The 23,033-nt window shown below is 37.6% G+C and overlaps 1 protein-coding gene and 1 long non-coding RNA gene across 4 annotated transcripts in view; one reads left to right on the top strand and one right to left on the bottom strand.

The window, feature by feature from the left end:
- The window catches only part of AFG1L (AFG1 like ATPase), a 72,522-nt gene extending 51,916 nt beyond the window's left edge, over positions 1 to 20,606 (top strand). The window contains exons 11-13 of the mRNA XM_074819391.1: positions 13,305 to 13,445; positions 15,145 to 15,258; positions 15,985 to 20,606. Coding sequence (XP_074675492.1) covers positions 13,305 to 13,445; positions 15,145 to 15,258; positions 15,985 to 16,119 — 390 coding nt within the window. The 3' untranslated portion in view covers positions 16,120 to 20,606. The remainder of the gene's footprint in view (positions 1 to 13,304; positions 13,446 to 15,144; positions 15,259 to 15,984) is intronic.
- The window catches only part of LOC141921191 (uncharacterized), a 32,149-nt gene continuing 15,823 nt past the window's right edge, over positions 6,708 to 23,033 (bottom strand). For 2 of the 3 annotated variants that reach the window (XR_012622576.1, XR_012622578.1), the window contains 2 exons: positions 19,695 to 19,804; positions 10,916 to 11,889 (listed from right to left, as the gene is read on the bottom strand). This is a non-coding gene — a long non-coding RNA (uncharacterized LOC141921191). Of the gene's footprint in view, positions 8,061 to 10,915; positions 11,890 to 19,694; positions 19,805 to 23,033 lie in introns of those variants that run through there. The other variant, XR_012622577.1, reaches the window with a different exon arrangement.

Here is a 23,033-nt window from a genome sequence, read left to right as displayed (position 1 = left end):
GTAATATAGAATGAATGGAAAATAGTTATAAAGTGCAGAAAAATTTAAGAGAAACTAAAGGTCATCGGCAGATACCGTGTCTGTTCAGCTGTAACACTTCTTAAGTAAAAAGGGAGTTTTGATATGGTTTATATTATCTGAATATTACTGGCTTATTCTTAGTTGGAGATGGATGAACTTTTAATAATGATGTGGAAAAAGGAAAAGGTTTTGCAAAAAGTACTCATTCTAGGTGAAGCAGAATGAAATATTTGTATCACTAAAGGATAATAAAATAACTTTCAGTCTCTTAATAATTAGCATATGTTAAAAATAACCTGCAAATACATTTTGAATTACTGGAGCCCTGGAAAACTAGGCTGAGATCTCTTGACTAATTTTTTATTTTTGATAAATGTTGGCGTGCTAGAGAAATTCCACAGTGCTAGAGGAATGTTACTATGTGCCAATATTAAAAAATAAATAAGCAAAATCCTCAAAAGTGTGATGACTGGTATAACTGCAGGCTGTCAGTCAGTTTTTGTTCCAAAAAGAGTAGTGGAGAAGCTGGTTCTGGATTCACACAGTGGATAACTAAAGAATGTAGATGAAATTAATTCCAGTCTCCCAGATTTTGTGGAAAAGGTTGAGTTTTGTAGATGCTGTTCTTAATAAGAAATTGGCATTATACAGTGTCAAGAAGGTATTTGTTAAATGGATTGATAAGTTAACTAGCATATAAGAAGAATTATTACTGAAGGATTGTTGTGAGTGTAGCATTTCTAATGAGCACATTTTTATACTAAGCCCAGTACAATAGGTTTTTTCCCCCAGCGGTTTGGAATATAACATAAATGCTAATACAAATTTGCTGTAAATACAAAGAGTGATGTGTGTATGGGGGGAGGAGCAATCAAAATGAGGATGCTATGTGCAATTTATTTCTCAGCAGAACTGAGATTTTGGGGAGGAGAGAGAGGGTCTGTTTTATTTTAACTTCTTTAAATCTAAGCAAACACAACATTTTACATGTAAAAATTGGGAACAGAAGTCATATCCACAGGAGGAGGAGACTCTGTCCTAGGCGTAAGGACTTGGAAATAGATTTAAGTGTTGTAATGAACAAGCAGTCCAAAAGGAGCTTTTGGTCCAGTGTTAGAGCATTTAGACCTAATTTCATCTCAGATGGGTAGAGAGGAAATGAATAGGAGGGTGGAAAGATTATTTTAATTTTGAAAACATCTCAGATTGATGGCAGAATGTTAGGTGTGGTTTTGACATCAGAATTTTAGAAAAGACATTGAAAAACCTGAAGAGGCTGTTGAAAAAGCCACAGATCATTTGAGCTGGAGAATTTGTGCCCTCAGGTGACAGACTTACAGTTCAATTTGTTCAGCTTATCAAAAAGAGGACTGGAAGATGATGATATAATGTACAGCTGTTTTCACAGGAAAAAAAAATACAGGTGTTAATGGGTTCCTAAATCTAGCAGAAGGTGGCATAATGAAAACCAGAGACTACAGAGAGATCCAGATTTAAAAAAAAAAAAAGCAGCAGCGGTGCCAATTCACACATTTGAACCAGTGAAGGAAGTGGCAGATCCTCCTTGTACTGCCTTTTGGGTCAAAACTGGGTGTCATTTTAGGAAGAGGTGTTTGTGTTTGAACTAAGTGCTAGTTCTTAGGTTTAGCTGTCTAAAACTCAGGAAATTGGAGGATCTCATGATCTCTTCTGGTCTTAAATTGTCTAAAACTAGGGATGTGAGAGAGACAGGGTCTCTGCTGCCTGTTGGCAACTGTCTTGCTGCACCTGCACGTGCAGTAGAAGAGTTCAACAGATGGCAGGGGAACGGGCCAGTCCATGTCAAGGAGATAACCTGCACTCAGCCCCCTCATGCTCTTGGGAGTAAATACTTAGTCCTGTCAGTCTGTGCAGTGAGTTCAGACTGCGTTCTTCCAAGGCTTGTAACCTGGGTTTGAGTGGGGTTTCACAGGACATGTATAAGACATTTTCCTGATACCAAGCAACCTTTCTCCAAATTTGACGTTCCTGGTCCACAGCATGGAAGCACTACAACTTCTCACTGAGCCACTACTAAAGAAAAGTCTAATTTGTGGAGCAAGGTCTATAATAGCCTTACTCTCAGAAATACAGTAACTGACTGAAACTTTTACAAATAAACATTTATTTACACACACAGGTGCTTATTCAAATGAAGTCACTGTGAGGCATCCATTCAGAATGGGGAAGTTTTAAGATGAAAACTAGTTTTATAATGGAAGGTGGATATCAACTCTGTTTAGACTTTTGTTCACGTTTCCCATCTAATAAATACAAGATAGCAACATTATTTGTGTGTGCTAAAAAGTTTACGTTGCCAACATCTGACAGAACAACTCAAAATATCATATAATCTGATTTAGTTAATGCAATTAACTTTGATTAAATTTATTTTCTCTGTTAAATTTGGTTCGTAATTCAAAATACGTTTAAGGTAAGTAAGTGTAATGAAGGGAATCGGTTGTTTTGGGAAGTTATTTTTGATAATTGTTGCAATATTCTCTTGAAAGATATTTTCTGGAGTTTTCTGAAACAGGCATATACCAGTGCTCATGCGATTCTCGATAATCATTGTGGCATGAGCAGACAACATTGTACTCCAAAACTTGATGAATTGATTTCTTTGGCTATCCATAACCCTTAAGAAAGAAGAATTTAAGTTTTGCAAGAGTCAGTGTGTGCAAGGATGGATGCTTTTGCTATGTTGGAGAAATTGCTTTTCACCCAGATGAGTCTGCTTTCGCATCGTTGCGACAAGGAGTCTTCTGGTCTGGTCTTGGATAACTGTTACAGTGCAGTGTAGAGTAAAAACTCTATTTACATTTGTTGGTGTAGGACTAAGGAGATGTGTTTGAAATTTCTCCGACATTTATTTAGACAGTAACTTTTGTAATATGATATTTCATCTGAACAGTCTGTAAAACTTTTTCAAATTCAATGATATTTCCTTTTAAAACAGAATTTTGATATTATTTCAAGGGAGATACTAAAACATTTTCCACTTTGGTATCACAGAATTTCATGAAATGTCAGCCAATACATAATAGATGAAAACAGCAAATCAGCAATTGGTAACTTTATACCATCTGAAACATCTCCTAGCTTTAAGTGGAATTTTCAAAATAGCTGCCTTGGTAATTAATACCTGAAGACCTTGGGAGATAGAGTTGGTGCCCTTCAAGTATTACATTCTTTCTTTTCTTGTTTCATGTGTGTTAGCATCAAATTTTTTCATGTCAAGAATATAAGGAGTAATTTCTGTCTAAAGTAAGGCATCAGATGGTGGTAATTACCAGTTGTCCATTAATGTTTATAAAAATAAAATCCAGAGAATATATTGTATGCAATGCTGATGTGACGTGCAGTTGACTTGGTAGAAAACATCTTGTTACATTATTGTGTGCATGAATTTTTAAATCATAGTTTCCCAGTTGAGGAAAAATTTCAAGTTTTAGCTAATTTAGTTAAGATCAAATCCATACACTTAGCTTTTTTGCTTTACTGGCTTATGTGAACATGTGGAAAACTACAGAATGCTGGATGAGAGGATATTGATCTATTTTAGTTGCTTTAGAGCAAAACGGGAAGCAGTTTTTCAGATCCAACACACCAGGGTTTATGGGGCAGTATGGCACACGGTAGCTTTTGTGGTGGCTTGAAAGTAGTTACCTACCCCCTAGGGTGGAGTCCTGTAAATGTGCTTCTCCAGTGTAATCATCCAGGAGAAATATCAAAATGTTTGTTATTACACCATCTTTTCTAAAGCCTCATAAAATGAATAAATGTAGCCAGAGAAGGCTGGGAGAGGCACTGAGCAGAATACCAACATGTAGTTCCTGAATTTTGATGCTAACATTAACTTCCTCCATTCTTTGTGGCCTTTAATTATTTCTTCCTGTCAGTTTCTCCATCTGTACAAGGAGGGATACATTTACCAATGGAGTTAGATTGTTGCAAACATAATTAGTTAATTTTTTCATTGAGTTAGTGTGTGAATAAAAGATCACCATGGTAGTGCATTCTAAGGAGCTGGTTCTTGACAAGTAAATACAGTTTGTAATTGTCCTTAGAAACCTAGAAGGCTTTTTGGAGGGTCAGATCTGATAACTTGAACTCAACCAGTGGGTTTATAAAAAAACTTTTTTTTCCTTATCCCTTTTCTCGGCAGTTGTATGCATATCCAAAGTTCAGACTAAAATACTTTTTAGAATAAAATGTACGTATTAACTTGATTTTAAAATCTCAATGTCATAAACTAGCAATCATACAAATGTAAGTCTTACTACCCCATCAGAGTAGTTTCATTTCTCAGTGTTTACACATAAAGGTCAGTGTTCATATGCCTTAGAAAAATCACTCTCTGCTAGTCCTCTTTCTTCACTTCCCTTTTAAAATTTTGTTTTAAAACTGGTAATTGTGACAGTTTGGCTTGAATCTTGAATTGGTATAAATAATTTAGACAACGGTGTACTGTATATGTAATCTTCCAAGGTCCTAAGGGAGTAAGGAGATACAGTCTTCCTCACAGTATTATCTTTTAAACTCTTCTTCTCACTTGAGCGTAGCAACTACTGCCCTCTGCTGGGAATGCTGACTTCGTAGTGTGCTCAAACATATTTTAGCCTTTTCTTTACAAAGGTTGAATAACTTTGCTTCATGGATCCTATAGTCTTTTAATTAGGTAATTAAATATATCCTTTCATCCAACTTCCAAGTACCAATGAACATTGTGTCTTAACATGATAGGAAAGTATATTTATAAAACTGATTTTGTGGATGGGTAAACTAAAGACAAGCAGTCATGTTAAATGCAAAAGGTTTAATACCAGAAATGCATGGAAGTTCATGAGCAACAAGTCACTGGTACCTGGGAAAGTATATCAGCACAGTATTGCCATATGCATACCCTATTCCTATATTCACTCTAGACAACTGCTTCTGGCCACTATTAGAGGATATGGGGCTAGATGAATCTATGGGCCTTACTATTTTTAAAGTAATTTAAATAAGGTCATGTTTTCAGTTTGAGCTGGAAAACAGAGCAAGGGAATTTAGGTTACTAACCATTAGTGAACATACTACAGCATAATAAAGCTAAGAAAAATAAATTTAATATCTGTTCTAAAAGATTGTCTTGCTGTGATGATTTTTTTTTTCCTAGAGGTTGTTTAGCATTTCTATAATTGGTAACGTAGAGTGTTTCTGTAGATTAACACAAGAAAGAAGAGGCAAACAGTTTCTGTTAGGTTGTTTATCCATTGCAATAGGTGCACTGCACAGACTAGGAGGAAGATGTGGTTCCTAACTTGAATAGCTTGTACTTCAAGATGAAAGATGTAACTAAGCTTTTTTTTTTTTTTTTTTTTTTTTAAAAAAAGTCACCATTTTCAAAGTCAAGTGATCTTGGAATGCAAGTGTCTGTCTTTAAGTCAGTTGAATGTCTCCCCTACATGATGACACAACTCAGCTGCATTTGCAGTTTAATGATTCTGAATAATTTTGAGGAAATTACCTTCATTAAAAACTACTAAATGTATCCACTGTATAATTTGGTGTCATCTTTAGGATTGTTGGATTGCCAGGTGTAGCTGTAAATAAACATACCATGGAGTTGTTCAGAACTGAGCACTATTTTCAGTAACATTTTAGAATTGAGAATTCTTAGAACTTTTTAGTTTGATCTTGATCCCAGCTTTATTCGCAGCAGGAGATTAGCTTTTGCACCTTCAGCTCTGGACTGAGAGTCTGTCTTTCATGAGCTGCATTTGCTTTAAGAATTTAATCAGTTTCTAAACACCCCCAAAAAGTTGCCTTATGTAACTCACAAGTATGTTATATGAAATAAACTTAAGAAACTTATTTCAGGTAGAAATATTGTAATATAGTAATATTGTTAGTCAAAGCTCCTCTCTGTTTTGTACCTTATTTTATGTATATCAGGGCTTAATTTTTGAAAGCACTTCCTTCAGTGAAAGGTGCATAAACCTTGAGGTTTTAGATCTTATACTTTATAGACCAGGGAATACACAAAGACAAGATTTTTGAAGTCGATTGTAGTTTTAAGGGTTTGCCTCTTTAATTCAATTTTTTATTTCTTAAATGCCTGAATGTACTTTTTTTTTTTAAAGCTTTGTTGACCATGGTTTTGAAATCTCAACAGTGAATGCCACTATTTAAATAGACCTATAAAGAGAATGACCTATACACCTAATTCCCATAGTTTCTAGGTTCTTTTGAAAACTTAAAAAAATCCCAAGATCACTTGAATTGTGATCTAGTAACTTATTTAAGGGGAACTTACATGTAATTTTGATGTATATACACTTCTTTCTTATGACCTTTTGTGGTTTACCTGCTTATACCCGTTGAAATTGTTTGTGGGCTTGTTTGCTTACTGTACAAAGCAATAGAAACATTTTTTTAATCCTTAACTATTATTTGAGACCTTTTTGTTGACAAATGCCATACTTTCTGGAGTTGGAACTGGAAGTTTGGCAGTGAGAGCTCTGTGAGCAGAAACATGCCTTTTGCTGTTCCTCCAGTCTGTAGCCAGCTTTCACCAGCTGATAGGTCTTTGAGACATCTCACTTCTTGTAGGTTCAGCATGGATGTCTGTGGCTATTTAGTAGATAAGCTCTTCTAAGGTGGGAGTGATTGTGCTGAATGATGAATGAACATAGGAGCATGTTCTAGTGAGACTGACATTTCAACTCAGCTGGGATAAAACTGGGAAATGGGCAGATATCAATGACTAAAGCAGTATTCATCTGTATGCAAGAAAATGAACTCAAGCAGAGTGGGTGCAGAAAAGGTGTACTTGGGAGAGTCTAGGCTAGAATGGCATGCATGTTCTCCCCACAGGAAGAAGAAAAAAAAAAAGAAAAAGAGAACCTCATCAGTCACCCCAAATAAAGACCAAGAATGGAAAAACACTATTTCAGTTAGTAGATAGCACTGTCATACTTAATATAAAATTGTTTATGTTTACAAAAAAAAAAAAAGCTGAAAGTTATAAGCATCTTCTTAATCAGCAGAAGACCAAAGGTCTGAAACAACTTTCTACTATGAGAAATGTGACTAAAAAAACTTCTGCTGTAAGATCAAGCAAAATCAGTTCTTACCAGGATTCTGTGATGAGGTAACCTGAGATAGCAGGGGGCTGTACTTGATGCAGAAAATATCTTCTACCCCAGGATTTATAGATCTCAGATTCCTGCTCTACTGATCATCCATGTGGGTGTCACAGCTGGAAAACAACTTGCACAAAGGATGCACAGTGGGTATAAGACAAGGTGCTATCAACACCAAAATGCAGTTAGGAAATTACAAAATGACTGTTGCTTGTGTTTTCTGAGTTTGTCCCTCCTTCTGCATAGGCACTATGATAATAATCAGTGCTATGTGATACTGTAATTTCATGATCACATACAGCTGAATGCTGCCTTGCATAATTGGCTTCCATCATAGTCCACACCAGAGTTAGTGCATGATGCTATTCTTATTTAAAAAAAATCAAAACAAAAACCAGAAAAACCCGACCAAAACCCCACCTTTTCAGTGTTGGCAATTGTAATGTTAATTTTCTGGACATTCTTCTTGAGGCACTGAGTCCTAGACTGCCGTAGTCATGGCTGTAACTGAAGTCAGCCAGTGTTGTACTTTGAATTGGTAGTGTTCTGTGAAACCTGAAAAATCAACTTTCAGAGGTCCTTAACCTGGCATCAAGAGCTCACATATGCTTTTAGCTTTAATTTCTCTGTCCTCTGTGAAATGGAGATAGTATCACTTTCTTGATTCACAGCTGTAGTTGTGGAGACAAATTCATTACTGCAGGTGAAGTACCTAGCTGTTGTGGTTACAGAAGCTGAAGAAGAAATGCATAATTCTTCATCCACACAAACACTGGAAAAGTCCATGAAAAATGAGATCTTGTGACACACCAGAAGTGAGGACAAAACACGTGTTGATAAGTGTGCACTATATGAGAACCGCTGTTCTGCATACTTGATAGTTCAAGGGTCCTGGGAGAGGGGGAAGAAGCATCAGTTAACCTAAGTCAAGACTATAGCATACGTCCAAGAGATGAAGATGAAGGGTGCACAGGCAACTGCTTTCTAACATCAGAGTCTGAATTTTCAGCTTTAATAATGTTTTTAGAATATAGCTTTCATTTGTGTAACTACTGCTGGAAACATAATTGTTCTGTTTATTTTTGGTGTCTTCCCTCTTAGTAACTAAAACATACCTTAAAGAATATTTTACAAGAAAGAATAATGCATCAATTAGTGATTATTTTAACAAGTTGTATAGCCTCATGTCAAGTAGTGTTCAAACAAGTTAAAATAATGATTTTAAAATTGCAGGCCAACTCATAGTGTTTAGTTAGGAAGCTTCAAACAAAACTGCATGTTATTTTAATCTTTCCTCAGTATGCCATCTGATGTCATCTTTAATTACACAATGACATGCCTTTTTTTTTTTTTCCACCAGAACCTTCAGTAAAACTTGATAAGAAATTGCCTTCTTAATTAAATTCTCAGTTTATTAATAATGTTTCAAGTGAACTTCTCATCTTTGCCTGTAACTTACAGAGCTTTCCAATAGATTTGCACTGCCATCAGTGTCTTTAAATTTTTAACCAAGTTAGCCATGCCCTAACTATCTTATATTTTTATTTAAACATGCAGCTGCATCACTGATCATGCCTTAGGTTTTTCTTTTCCTTTCTTGAATTATGATCTTGAAATGTTACCTCAGTGCTCTATATTCAATCAGCCCTACTAGTGATAGAGTCTAGCTCCTTTGGAAACAACAGAAAGAGCTTTGTAATTTTTTGTTATTACTTAATGTCTAAGTTGTAAATATTATCTAGTCTTAAACTGTGTTTTGGTTTTAGGAAGTTTAGGAAGTTGGACCATCTGCATTAAGTTGTAGTTATTGTCAATCACAACTCTTCAGGATGTTATTGGAACTGATCCTGGAATATCTTCCAACATCAACAAAAATAAATTTTCTCTTGAGATGAAATATCTTTTTCTAACGTACATAAAGCATTCTGTATTCTTCAGACAATCTCTAAAAGATGAGCTCCTTTGTCACTGATGAGTCAACAAAGAAGAAGGATGCTTTATACTTTAATTAAATGGAATATATAATAGAAACAGGAGACGACTAACTCTTAAAACAGTCCACAGAGAGCTCCAAATAATAAACATCCTACTTGAACTGAGATGATGATAGCTGAAAATGCATTAAGTAGACAGAGAAACAAAAACAAATGAAGGTGAGAACTCAGTCAAGCAGGCTGAAGTGGAGTAAACACTTTGTCAGGAGGGTAGCTCACGTTCGTGCTAATGCGTTTTGCATTAGTATGATGCCTATAAAATACTGACTCCTGGCATCAGAGTTAATGACAAAAATCTAGAACAGTTTTACCTTATATACACATGCAGGAACAATAATACCATAAGAAAGATTCTTAGTGTTTTTTTCCTCAAAAAATAATTGCAGCATGTGAAAGAACTGGTGACAAATGGTAAGTAACAGTTGTTACATAAATGTGTTATGGTTCTGAAGCTGATTTTTGATCGATAATTGATGAAACAAAAAAGATCAGACAGTACCAGAAACACACACCAGATCAAGTTGTTATTTTTAGAATATTGTTCAGAGGACCAGATTAACCAGGCTAAACTTCTAATAAGAGGATTACATATATATGTATCAATATTAGGAGGATTTGTAGCTTCATTAGCAACTTCAGAGGAAGTAATACCTTCATGTGTGCTACTGACTAAAATGAAATACTGTCTGTGACTGGCTGAGGTTCATAAAATAAATTTCAGCCCTGGAGGGTTATGCAGAGGACAAAGCTAAGCGTCTAAAATCATTTGCCACTAGTCTTGTTACCTAGTCCAAGCCTGTATTGTTGGCAGTCAGAACAGAGCTGCATGATTGGGAAAAAGGGCCAGCAGGCCATACTGTAAAGGTGAGGGCAGGGCTGCTGAAACAACAGAAATCTGCTCCTCAGTGGAGCTTCTGTATATGGACAGTACAGACAGAATGTCTAGCGGTGCTGTAACCTGGCCTTGAACCCATTTCCCCTGACTCTTTCCTGTGTGAGACAGAGTTGGTATGTGGGTGCTTGTACCAGCCTCATGCCGGTTTTGCAAGGGCAGGAGGCCGGTGAGAATGTGACTTGAGCTGTCAGGGTGCCCCCACATCATGGGCTCCTGCATTTGGAGCATTTTGAGTGTAGTTGGTGAGTTACAAAAGCTTTGAAGCAATTGCAGGCAACATGGAAATTGGGCCAATACCAAGGTTAGAGGTATACAACGAGGGCTTTAAACTGTCCCTGGAGCATTTGCAAATTTGCTGGTGATTCCTTCTTTTTACAGTGAGTAGAGTAAGGCAGAAGAAAATTAAAGGGCTTGTCCAAGGTGAGAGTAAGTCACACTGAGAACAAGATTAAAAGATTTGTCTTCGTCTCCAGGGTTATAGCTTTCTAAACTCTAAAAGGAGAGAGTTTGAGAACTCCTCTATATAAAGAACTACAGCTGATGCCAGCTGAGCCATATATAACAACAAACTGGCTGACTTAGTTTCAGTTACGTCTCACCAGAGTTGAGTCTTGGCAGGGAGGTACAGACTTACTCTATTAAGATACTCATGGCTGCTAGGCTCAGATCTTTCTGATCATAAGATTTTGGAGTCTCCAAAGACACGTTTCTGCCAACATTTACAGAATACTATCGCTTAGTGCTGGTGTAGGTGTTTCAGAAATTCTTGTTAAACAGCTTGAAATGATCTGCCTTTTATGTCCTTAATTAGAGTAATGTTTTGAATTGCTGGTTTTGGACACTGCTGAACTAGATTGAATTCTTGTTTGGCTGTGATAAAGATACATATTGTAACCCTCTATGAACTGTGGTTTTATGACTATAAAAAAATCAAAAGAAGTATTCCATCTTCTTTTCTTCCCATTTGAAATGCATTAGCCTTATTTTTGCCCTCCACCTGTTTCCCCCTTCTGACTCCACAGGTTTTTCATTTTCATGTTTGGATATCCACCAAGGTGCCCACCAAGATCTTAGATGTATAGCTGAGAGCATGGCTGCTTCAGTTTGTGGATTTTGCAAAAGTTTGAAGCCTTATTTATTTATTTTAGGAATCAGCTTTTAATCTTTGATGCTTTGCATTTGAAATGAGGAGGGTATATTCATATGGTTTGGGTGAGAAAGTACATCCCATTGGGGCAAGACAGAATAATTCCTCAGGGTTTGGGCTTTGGCAGAAGAATGCTTGGGCTCTTCATGTGATAAAAGAACAAACCTGAATAGCAGTGATTTCTGCCATTTCTTACCTAAAGAGAGACATAAGAAATTATTTCCTTTCTCACGTGCAATTAGGTCACTGCTGTTGTCCCAGAACATGGGCATACTTGATCTCCTCTGTAGTTAACAGTACTTCAGTCTTAAGTATGGAATAAAAATTACCGTTACCTGAACCGTTTGTTTACCACCAATCTTAAAATCTCCAGCAGCATCCTAGTTGTGCTGCTTTTAGTGCTTCCATTGTTTTCTTTTGCACTTGATACGATCGTTGTCCAGCTAGCTATCACTTGTGTCTGATCGTGAGAGATGTGGTGGGCTCGATCTGTAATCATCCAGCAGTTCCTTTCATTTTCTTGAACATTTTCATGCTTTATTTCATCAAAACATTTTGAGTTCAGCTATTCTTTGTCCAGATGAGGTTTTTTTCAGAGGTGATGCACAAAGCTGTTGCTAGTGGTCTTCGTGATAATTAGTTTCTTGGTTTCTGGTTAAGAAGTCCATAGTAGTGGCAGGGGGACTGAAATGGAGGGAGAAAATAAACAACATATATAACTTTGAGGAGAGGATATAGTATATACTGCTCTTAAACTCTGCTAAAAACACTTGAAAGTTTCTGTAATGATTCTTTTCCATAGATGTCAGAGGGAGGTTGTGTGGTTGTGAATGGGAAAGCAGGGTGATTCATGAGACTGCAAATGGGAGAACTGGCTTAGAGGCTTTAATACCTGCCGGGGGGGGGGTCAGCTGGTGAGAAGCTCTATCTTATTCCCATTAATTTTCAGAAGAATTTTTGAAATGTCATCAGGGCTTCACTCTCCTGTGCTTGTGTATAGACCACTTCTACGGGTTTTTCATTCTTGCATCTAAATAAAACCCAAAGTCCTGGCTATGGACAGCTATTAATCATTGCTCAAAATAACTTCTTGCAGAAGGGTTATAGTTAAGCAGTTGTGCTTGGCCTACAGCAAATTTGTCTAGCAATTTCAGTTGGAGAGAGAATTTTTTACTGGTTTTTAATATATTAGCAGTATTGCAGTGCTTTATAACCATATTATACTGTTGGTACAGCACATTTCATTAGCTGGGAAGGCAGTTGTGACATTATCATGCAAAATGCTGCTGATCTTGCTCTATGGAGTAGTTGTGTCCAAGGTACTGAAGTTTCAGAAGTATGAAGTTTCTCTGCTAAATACGATGACTTTATAGCTACTGCCTGCAGTACTGATAGGGTAGAGCTTGCGGAAAAAATTATCTTCCATGTAGTGGAAAAAGTAATTTTAAATTAATGTATTTGAATGTATACTTGAATGAGCTGCCACTATTTGTGCGTATCTTCTGTTGATGGTTCAGGTACACAAATAGAAAATAGTAAGTTAAGTATTTTTATTTCATCATTACAGGTGTAACCATGAACAAAGGAACTGCTACAAAATTGTATTTTTATCTGTTTCCTGATGCTTTCAGGGTTAGTCTTGCATGAACTAAATGCAGGTCTACTTATGCTTTAGTAACTGGCCTATGCATTTGCATTTAAAAATCTTGCTGCTGGAAAGCATCCTAATAGCTGTTCAAATTATTTATGCTTTAGATGACTTTTAACCATGTTTTTTCTTTTCTTCCGTGAATTATGGTTTAAAGTGATTATTTTGTTTGAGGTTGTCAGAGAGATCATAACATTGTCAAGATGCAGAAGAACCACATTTTTAACTATTCAACACTGTTCAGGTAAAGCTGACAGTATGAATGAACACCCATGTAGACTTATGTCAGTAAGAGCAAACAAGCGTTCCTGAAGCAAGACATGAAGAAACAAAAATAAGAATATGATCAGGACTTTACACCCTCTCTTCTGTAATTGTAGTATTTCAAGATACACTGTTTATGTATCATTCTATCACAGGTTTCCATTTCTTACGGTTTGTTTTGTTTCAGCCTCTTGGGGCCAGTGACTATTTGGAGATATCAAAGCATTTTGACACAGTCTTTGTTCGTGACATACCACTTCTTACAATGGCAAAAAGGACACAAGCTCGTCGTTTCATTACTCTTATTGATACCTTTTATGAGCATAAGGTGAGAACCAAAACTTTCCTTTATGTATAGGTGTAATATTGGGAGCCCTAAACCCTGACTGTTGTAATTGGTTTGAAGTGAGGCTCTCTGTAGTGATTTGGAAAACATAAGCAGAATGAAGTAGAACTGCAAAGAAACCATCATTCCAGCTTCACAAAAAAGGCCCCATTGCAATAAAGGCAATTAAGCAGGTTTGGGGTTTTTTTTATTTCTGTATTAAGCAGGACCATAAATATAAGCCTGAGCTCATTTGCTTTTCTTGAATAGGGATGTTATTTCTTTCCTAACCCAGGAAAACCACAGAAGCCATGTCATCATTTTAATAATAAAAGATTGTGCTGCCAACCGTGCTGGAGTAAATTTAAATTTTTAAAATTTTAATCTGTATGGGCAGTTGGTCAGGAATCAGTGCCTTCCTGAACAGGGTACAGAAGAGTTAATAGCATAGTTAAATTATTAAGTTTAAAGGAAACAGTCACTGTAAGCTTTACATTAGGTTGCAGAACTGCTAATGGAATAGTAATGATAAATGCAGCACATCGTGTGGATTTACAGAGGTTTCAGTCATGGAAGCAAAATCAGCACTACAAAAACAGAGAGAAGTTCACATTTAAGATTTTTTTAAAAGTAATACCAGTTATGAAACGCTGTCTTACGTGTGACTATATATGCACACACTTAAATATTTATGCAATCAGAAAATATCGATTGAGATCTTTTTTTTCAAGAAATGTCCTGGCAAGATGATCAGAAAGGCCCTGATTCAACAAGGTACTGAACTAACTAAACATATGAGTAGTCTCATTCAAGTCAGCTAGATTCTTTGTGCTTTATGACTTGGAAATGTTTCTAAGTTTCTAAGAGGATATGTAAATATTTATAAATTAATAATAGTGTGTTAGGAATGGGGTGGGGTGTGTCTGCTCTGTCTATGTGCTATCATTAAGAATTGCAAGCAAACCGCTGCTTTCTATTACTTCTTCCAAAGGAAAACCATAAGTGTTAAATTCCTGTCACAAGTAGCTGTTTGGAAAAAATACCTGAGAGAGCGTATTTGCGGAGACCTGTCCACAATGCAAACATTCTGCCTGCATGCTCTCAACAAGTGTCTCCTGTAATAATAGTTCAGTTTGTCTTCATTGCAGCCCCCTGGAGATACTGTATTTCACTGCACATTGTATGTCCAGCAGACATGGAAAACAGCATCATTATTTTTATTAGCAAATAATGTGCACTTGAGTAGCATAAGTGAAAGCAAGAGTGGCTCCGCTCAGCCTTCTGGGAAATTTGGAATTTAAATATTCTTTAGATGGAAATACGTGTGTGTGAAGTGCACTTACCTACTGAGAGGAATCTAACTACGGAGGAAGAGAAAGCATTGGTTACAAATACTTTACAGCTGTTATTTTAGAAAGTAAACTTGTTTGTGAACTCATTGCCTGTATAGCAGATATTCTGAGTATTTAATAGTTCATTTATCCTGTTCTCTGAGTAAAATTTACATGAGTTGTTATTGAGAAAAAGATCCTGAAAGGTTAATGTTCTAAATGACTTAAGGTAAATCTGTAACAGTAGCGCTAATAAGAGAAGGTGAAAAAAACAAGGTTGTAATTTGAAGTTTGATTTTCATAAAACATGTATTTTATCCCTTTTCTGTAAAGCTCAAGTGATGATATTGTTGTCTGTTTTCTTCTCTCAGGTGCGTATTATTTGTTCTGCAGTGACACCTCTCCAGAGCTTGTTCCTGGTAGAACATGACAATGGTGAGCTAGAGGACAACAGAGTGTTGATGGATGATTTGGACTTGAGCCAGGTACATGATATTAACATCGTTTCCCTTTTGTAACAGAATTGGTTTTGGTCTCATAATTACAGCAGCATTTTAGGAAGAGGAATCAAGTAAACATTTAACTACTGATCTGCTGCTTTTTCTGCAGTGTATCTGTTGCTTTCATAATTGCATGTTATGTTACTTATTCATAGTCAAAGAAAATGTCACAATATATAGAACCATTTTGCGTAAGTTTTAGGGTCATTTTGATTGTTAATCATTGTATCTGTTCAGTCAAGAATGATTTACTGATTTAAGTTTGGCTCCTACATTTAAAATACAGAAATAAAAGACCTCTTCCTAGACTATATAGGACTGCCTCACAAATCCTCACAAACAGTACTATGTTGCCTGTTGCTTATTCTGTTTTTCCTTTTCCCTGTAACCTAGTTATTAATGAATTTTTAAATGATTTGTCTAAATCAATACACAATTAGTCAACAGAAAAATGAAAATAGATGCTTAACGTGTCATCATGTTGCTTTAAACCCAAATTATTGTTTTGCTGTGTTCCTTCAGAGGATTACCTGGCTGAAATAGGTGTTTTTCTTTAATTTTTGGACATTAATTTTATTTTTTTGGTGCCATGCTGCTGTCTTGTATTGCCAAAGCCTGTAAAGTACTCAGCCTTAGGAGTTAGATAGCTGTACTGAAGTGCATCCTATGTCTCTCACAGTTCTGTGGTGCTGTTTTTGTGTGTTCATGTAGGATTCTGCCAAAGAACTCTCCATGTTTACAGGAGAAGAGGAACTCTTTGCCTTTCAGCGTACTGTCTCACGGCTTACAGAAATGCAAACTGAACAGTACTGGAAAGATGGGGACAGAAGCAAAAAAACATTATAATTAAAAGTTTAATAAAATCGCCAAGAAGTAAAACTACAGAATTGGAAAGCTTTTTAGCACAACTGAAATAATTATTGCACTTTATCATCTGGACCATGTTTTCTTTCATCAGTTGTTTTTTGTGCTGAAGAGATGAGGACTTGGTTATTTTTCTGTACCACCAGTGTGTGGACATGTGAAATTTTGCCTTCATTTTCTTTTCTGTAAAATACAACTTTGATGTTCAGGAAGTTTAATGGGATTAGGATTTTTCTGGAGAATTGGTCTAGAGACAAAGTTAATGGGCTGTGCAGGGTTCACAGTAGACTTACAATGTCACGTGAAGAGGGCCCTTTGTGGTTCATGCACTGCCTCTGTCATGTACAATGCAGTTTGCACAAAAGAAAAATCAAATGCTTTCTTTATGAAACTCCTGATATTGTATAGGTCCCTGCTAGAATCCTGGAACTGCTCTGTCATGTATTCTGGGGTTTTTTTCCTATTATCTGTGTGTAGCCATCTGCTGACTCTCAGGCTCTAAGAGTTTCTTATAATCAGACAGTTTTCAGTGAACCAGACTGAGCAACAAACAGTTTGAACCAAGAGAGAACCCTGATGAGGAGCTTGAAGGTACTTGAAACCACACAGGATTAAGTTTTAAGTAATCATGGATGGGAAAAGAAACTATGGTAAGACAGGGTATACTGTAACATAAAAGTACAAGTTAATACTCTTCCTAAATTTTGCAGTTCTTGCAAGCCTGGATATGCTGCCTCTACACCAGTGACATCTCTCTACCCTGAATTTTCTCAGGTTTCATCAACACCAAACCTTCCATTGCTGCTAGCACACTGGCCCTGATCTGGGGCGAGTAGTACACGGTACTACTGAGGCAATTCATCATGTTACAATAGGAATGTATTTTATGGAAAAGATGGGGTATTAACTGATACCTCAAAGCACATCACCCATCCTTGTGTTTGTAGTTGTAAACTTTCTTTTAGTTAAAAAATGCAGTTGTGTCATTCCTGGTTTAATCTAACTGAAACAAAATATGGTATTGTGCATATTGGCTTATAGTGGATTTTTATAAAAAGTCATTTTAAGAGCACATTTAGAAACCCTGAATAGGGAAAAACATTATGCAGGTGGACTGAAAAGATTGTCCTAATTTCTTAGGGAGGATATATATAACACGCTGTCCCCAAATTTGAGGGGTTTTCTTGGGTTTTGCAACATGACCTTTTCGTATAATGTATCTGTTATCAGAAATATTCTTCTCTGTCTTTGTTAAGCCTCATTAAATTGTTTCAATCGTTGCTCCCATCACAATTACAGAAAGCTTTTGAAAAGGACCTTTGGGGGGCAGGGAGCACTGGAGAGGTCCTGTGCACTTGAGTGTGTTACAGCAGTGCGTATGTTTTGGAGCCACGTGCTCAAGTCTGGTTTTCTGTTCTGATCACTTCTGGTTGTCCTGGGAGTTACTCATACTGGCTATACCTGTTGTTCAAAGAATGTTTAAAGCCTGTATTTATAGTTTACAACTTACGCAACTATGTTGTTATTCCCACAAGGGTGACTAATGCGTATTTATGAAAACCCCAATCAGAATACATTGCTTATACTTAAAAATATCAAAATAATTGATGTATATTTTCAGAGATTTGTATTAGGTTTCTCAACAGAGGGACTATTGAGATTCATGCATGTGTGTCTGTATATACACACATATGTAGAATTAATTTATACATATATAAAAATATGGATAAAACTAATATATATAATTTAAGTGTGTGTGTTTCTATATTTATACATGGCAGTCTATACTCATCAGCCTGGGCCTTCACTGATAACTCTCCTGAAGCTTCAGTCTTGCCTTTTTTTCTAGTAGCATTCAGATGCCTCTGGCCTTGTCTGAACCAGAATGTATTGTGGGAAAATGGAGGTGGTGGTAGGTACCCTAAAGCACCTTGCATCTGGTTATTTACTTGCATTCCTTTAAAAACTGTTTATATGTTTAGCCTGCATGTCCTCTGTCATGTGGTAAGTGCATAAGCTTGCAGAACACAGGTGAGACGTTTGGGACATGTGAGAGAGGAGGTCCTGACAGGTTCTGCATTCCCATGGCCAGGGAAGTGAAGTGTTTCTCCACAGTCTGTGTGGGTGGTGACCAACCTCCTTTAACCAGGGGGCCCCTGGAGCCCCCTGGGCAGATCTGTTCGTGTTCAAACTGGTGCAGCTTTGCCTATTGGTATTTGAGGCTTTTCTGCAATCAGAGCACCCACGCTAAACTTAGATACCCCAGGTTTTTGAATGCTCCTAAATGCAGTGGGACTGATGTATTGTTGAAAGCCTCTGGGAATGGAGGGTGAGCTTTGTCAAACCACAGGAGGGAAGTTCCCAAAAGCTTCCAGAGCCAGCGCTGCTTCCAGGGCATATCGCTAAATAAAACCATAGTTCAGTCTTTCCTTGACCAGCAAGGAAGCTGTCTTTGGGAGTCATTGGTAGGCAGCAGCAGTAATCAAGGAGAAGAAATGGGGAATATTCCAGCAGTGTTTTGGGGCTGAAAACAAGAAAAGCTGCTTAAATCACTGTGCAGTATTTGTGGTTGTGCTGCAGAGTGTGGATTGCCATTTTCAGGTCAGGACCACAAGGAGAGATTGATGGGACCAATTTCTCAGCCAGCACAGAAGCCAGGACAGAGATCCCCCCGCAGTAACCACAGAAGAAGCATATTTATGTCCGTCTACTTCCCTGAAGAAAGTGAGGTCCTATATGCTTATTTTACGATGCTGCTAATGATGTTGTAGCATGTGTAAAGTCTCTTTCCAATAGTGAATTTTAGGGGGCTTCTTCTGAAGTCGGGCAACTGGTGCTGGCTAGAATCTGTCACTGGGGCACGACGGACAACACTGGGTATGTCCTGCCCCAGCAGTCCTGTCCCCTGCTGCCTGGCCTGCTCCTCAACGCTGTGAGACAGCAGCGGTCTGTGATTTTTTTTTTTTTTTATTCCCACTTTAAGATGCTGTATTTGCCAAAACGTAAACAGTGAGATGCCTGTGAATTAATTATGCACACTCCTTAATGGCCTTAAAATTGCTGGATTTATGCTGGATGTTTCTATCCCAAGTTCAAGTATTGGCGTTGTAGGTTTTTCTTAACTTGCAAGTTCATGTCATCTGGGATCTGCAACCAGTTTTTATTCCCCTTTTAGTCATTCCGCCAATGTTATTGCCAAGATATTTTTAAGGGTCTTTTCAAGTAACCTTATTGATGTGGTATGGTATTTTGCTGTCACAGGAATTAAAATCCTTGTGATTATGGACAATGTGAAATGTTTCATGTTGGTTTATAGAGGCTACATCCTTGCTGAGAATTTATCAGCTAACTTGTTTCACATACTTGATTGACAAAGGAATGATCCCAATGCCTGAAAATTTAAATTACAGCTTCTGTGAACATAGTTACTCTATCCATATAGACATTTTATCTTTAAAGTTGTATTTTCGTTTTGCACTCTTGTGCAGTAGCTCTTATCTTTTTTAAAATAAATAATGCAATTCTGTCTTTCAAAGTTACTGTTTTTCAGTACTTACCTTTGCACAGATTGAGGGAACAATTGCAGTATTTTGGGTATAACAAGACAGCCTTCCAAAGCTCTTTGGAGAGATTGAAGATGCACTTCTTGCTGTTGTCGCTTTTTGATCTAAAAAGGAAAACCATTAATGGCTTTTTTTGAGTAAAGGTGATCATAATGACACTATAGCTGGATAGATGTCACCTATTTTGCAGCAGTTTAAACATGAAAAAAACTGACTAGGTTTCAAACAGTGCTCAGCACGGTCACCAGCCATCTAACAAGGAGGGAGACTCCATCAAGACCTGTCTCTAAGAGTATCAAGATCCAGGAGTTTTCTTTCTGCAGTTGCCTGGATCTCAATAATCCCAGTGCCTCAGTTTCCCTGTTGATAAAATGGGAATGATGTTACTTTCATGTTTGCTAACGCTGGAGTGCTGCCAGGCTTCACTCATTAATATTCTAGGATGCTTGCTGAGACTCTGGGATGAAAATACTTCAGTAAAGTATGTAAATAGTGCAAAAAATACTTCAGCTACTCAGAGTGGATTAGTTTCCTTGTTTGGGTTACAGAATTAATGCCGTCCACTAAACACCACGTGCCTCTTTGTAGTGATGATTTTTTTTTTAATAATGCATCTATTTTAAAGAAAAATATTCTGAGGTTTGTGATTAAAACCCTAACCAATTCATGTAGTTTTTCTTCTACCTGTAATGAAATGACAAATTTCCTATATGATTCATTACAACCTTAGCTCCTGTACTTGTGAACTACAGTGGCTTTGTAAATTCTGTTGGGATTTTCCTTGTATACTGAGAATTTTTTAAAAAACATGTCATTCTGAGTCTAATATATAACAAACTGAACACTGTTAAATCCTTCTGTTATTTGAGAATAATTCATGTTGTAATAAAGAAAAATTAAAATCCAGATTTTATAAACATTTCACTTATTATTCACACTGTTTTAAGGTATGTGTTCCAAACAGGCCTTGTGTTAATTACTTAGTGAGGTTTTTTGGTTTTATCTCTGTCTACAGGGATGAGCTGTAGCTCTGCAGGCTGTTCCCCTACACCTGGCTCAGCTTTCAGTAGGTGTATCCGGGGCTTGTCAGAAAGGTCCTCCTCCAGAGGCAGTTTAGACTTGCCCTCCTTGGTTACTGCTGCAGGCAGTCCTAATTTTTGGTTTTGGAACCTTTTTTTTCCACCTCTCTGACTCTTTTCTCCAGCAACTTGAGGGTGAGGCTCTCCAGCTGAGTACAAACCACAATTAAAGTCCTCTTTTTTTTTTTTTTTTTTTTTTTTCCTGTTAATTCAGGATTCTTACTGTTCAAGGTCTGGTTTTGCTGTCAGGTGTTTAGTTCTGCGGTTAGTTGTTACAGGTTTTACACAGCTTGGAAAATTTCCCCTGGGAAGTAGTTAGTTAACATTTAGGCAGAGAAGTCCCTGCACTGATGGGTTGGGAGGTTCTGAGGGCCACTGGAGCAGCCCAGGGCCGGTGCCCTGTGCAGCACCTATTAGTGTGAAGGGGAGAGCAAGGCTGCAGCATGGCACTCCTCCATGGATGCTCATGGCCATTCTTGCTGACAGATGGCCAAGTGTTTTACAGTTTGGGCTTGAGAAACCAATGGTGTAAAATTTTTTAGGAAGGGTTAAATTTTGGAGCTATTTCTATACCTTCTACTGGAAGCATTCAATCTCTCCACTTCTTGAAGAGAGGGATTGTCATATTGAACATCAAGCTGTGACCAACTTGCTCCAGTATCCTGCTTGCAGCAGTGCAGTATCCAATGTTTGAGAAGAGCATCCAGAAAATTTCTTAATATCCCACTGCAGCTTCACATAGGTTTGTGAAGCAGAGGCTGTATCCTCACCAATGGTTGTTACTCATGTAAACATTAGATCCTTTTCCAGACTGATTTAAGATCCCTTTTTTTTTTTTTTTTTTTCCCCATCAAAGATCCTGCAGCAGTGACTTGTCAGGGCCTAATTAGAAATTTTACTCCAAAAAAAGTCCCTTTGCATGCTTTGCTGCCTCTTCCAAAATACTTCAAGAACAGATGCAGCCAATCTGCCTTTGTGGTTTTGTTTGTCCAGTGGATGTTTCTCTTGTATCCCCCTGATCCTTTCAGAGATGAGCAATCCCCAATGTGTCCGTCTCTTGTCAGAGAAAAGCACTGCTCATCTTGGGATACTTAATCTTTTTCTGTTGTTCTGCAACCTCATTTCTGACGTAGGAACACAGGTTTGTGTGTCTCAGCTTCCCCAAAACCCCTGGGCTTGGAGTTCCCTGCTGCTTGGCTTTGGGCCTCAAGAGCTCTGGCATATGCAAAATATGGAGTGTGGGGTCTGGGGGTGCATTCATGCCCCTGCAGAATGGAAGATGTTCCTGACCCTTGGCTTGGGGCAGTGCCTGCGCTGGCCTTTCTGTCTGCAGAGAAGGAGGATTTGCAGTCGCAGTCCCTTGCATGAGAGTAGAGGGAGGATGGAGCAGATGGAGGATGCAGGCCACTTGCTCCCTCTCCAGCCTTCTGCATTCTCCACATATTTGTAAAACAACTTTTGTTTTAAATTGAATTGAATTCTAAGAGCGCCATTAAAATACAGAAATGCTTCTCACTGACCTATTACTCTGCATTCATGTTGGTAAAATTTTGGATGAGTTTCTATAGTCCTCCCGCCAGTTCTTTGTCAGGGTGAAGGGTTTAGTTGGCTCTGTTAATCCACTCTCTAGCTGAAATTGTGCATTTAAATCTTTATAAAAATCCACTCTTTTCCAACGCGAATCCTATATTCCCAGATTCAAGTACTGCTGCCAGTGCAAAGACTTCAAATTCTTTGAGTACAATCACACTGTGTCAGTCCAAAGCCAAATTGCGAACACTTATCCACAATTCCCCTTACTCAGCTTTAAGCTAATTTTTCCAGCAGGCAACAATAGCCATAAAAGTATAGGGAAAGATTATTAGAAGAGTTTAAGAAATGGTTGATCAATTCCTTCACAAGCTGGGGTATAATTCTACCACATCCTCTTCCTGCAAGAAGCAAAACCTTTCATTCTGTTACCTAATACATTTTTAGCACGCGGTTCTTCAGTGTCACAGTAATTAAGAGTGATCACAGCCACTGAAAGATGAAGCATGGAACAAAAGATCAAGTGATTGTTTAAGCTGAAGTTAACTGAACCAGGAAAAGTAAGCTCACTGACATGAAGAAAAAAGCTTTCTTTTTATTCCCTGGTCTTTCACAATTAGCAAAGCCAAACACACTTGTGTAACTTTTTCTACCTACAGTGATGGACAGCGTTCAGGTCACAACATGACGTGTTGGGTGGTGAGGGTTTTTTCCTGCAGGCTTT

The sequence above is a fragment of the Strix aluco genome, chromosome 3 (genome assembly GCF_031877795.1).
Source record: "Strix aluco isolate bStrAlu1 chromosome 3, bStrAlu1.hap1, whole genome shotgun sequence".
In the NCBI taxonomy this organism is placed as follows: Eukaryota; Metazoa; Chordata; class Aves; order Strigiformes; family Strigidae; genus Strix; species Strix aluco.
The sequence above is the reverse complement of the archived record's forward strand: the minus strand, read 5'-3'. Positions and strand labels throughout refer to the sequence as shown.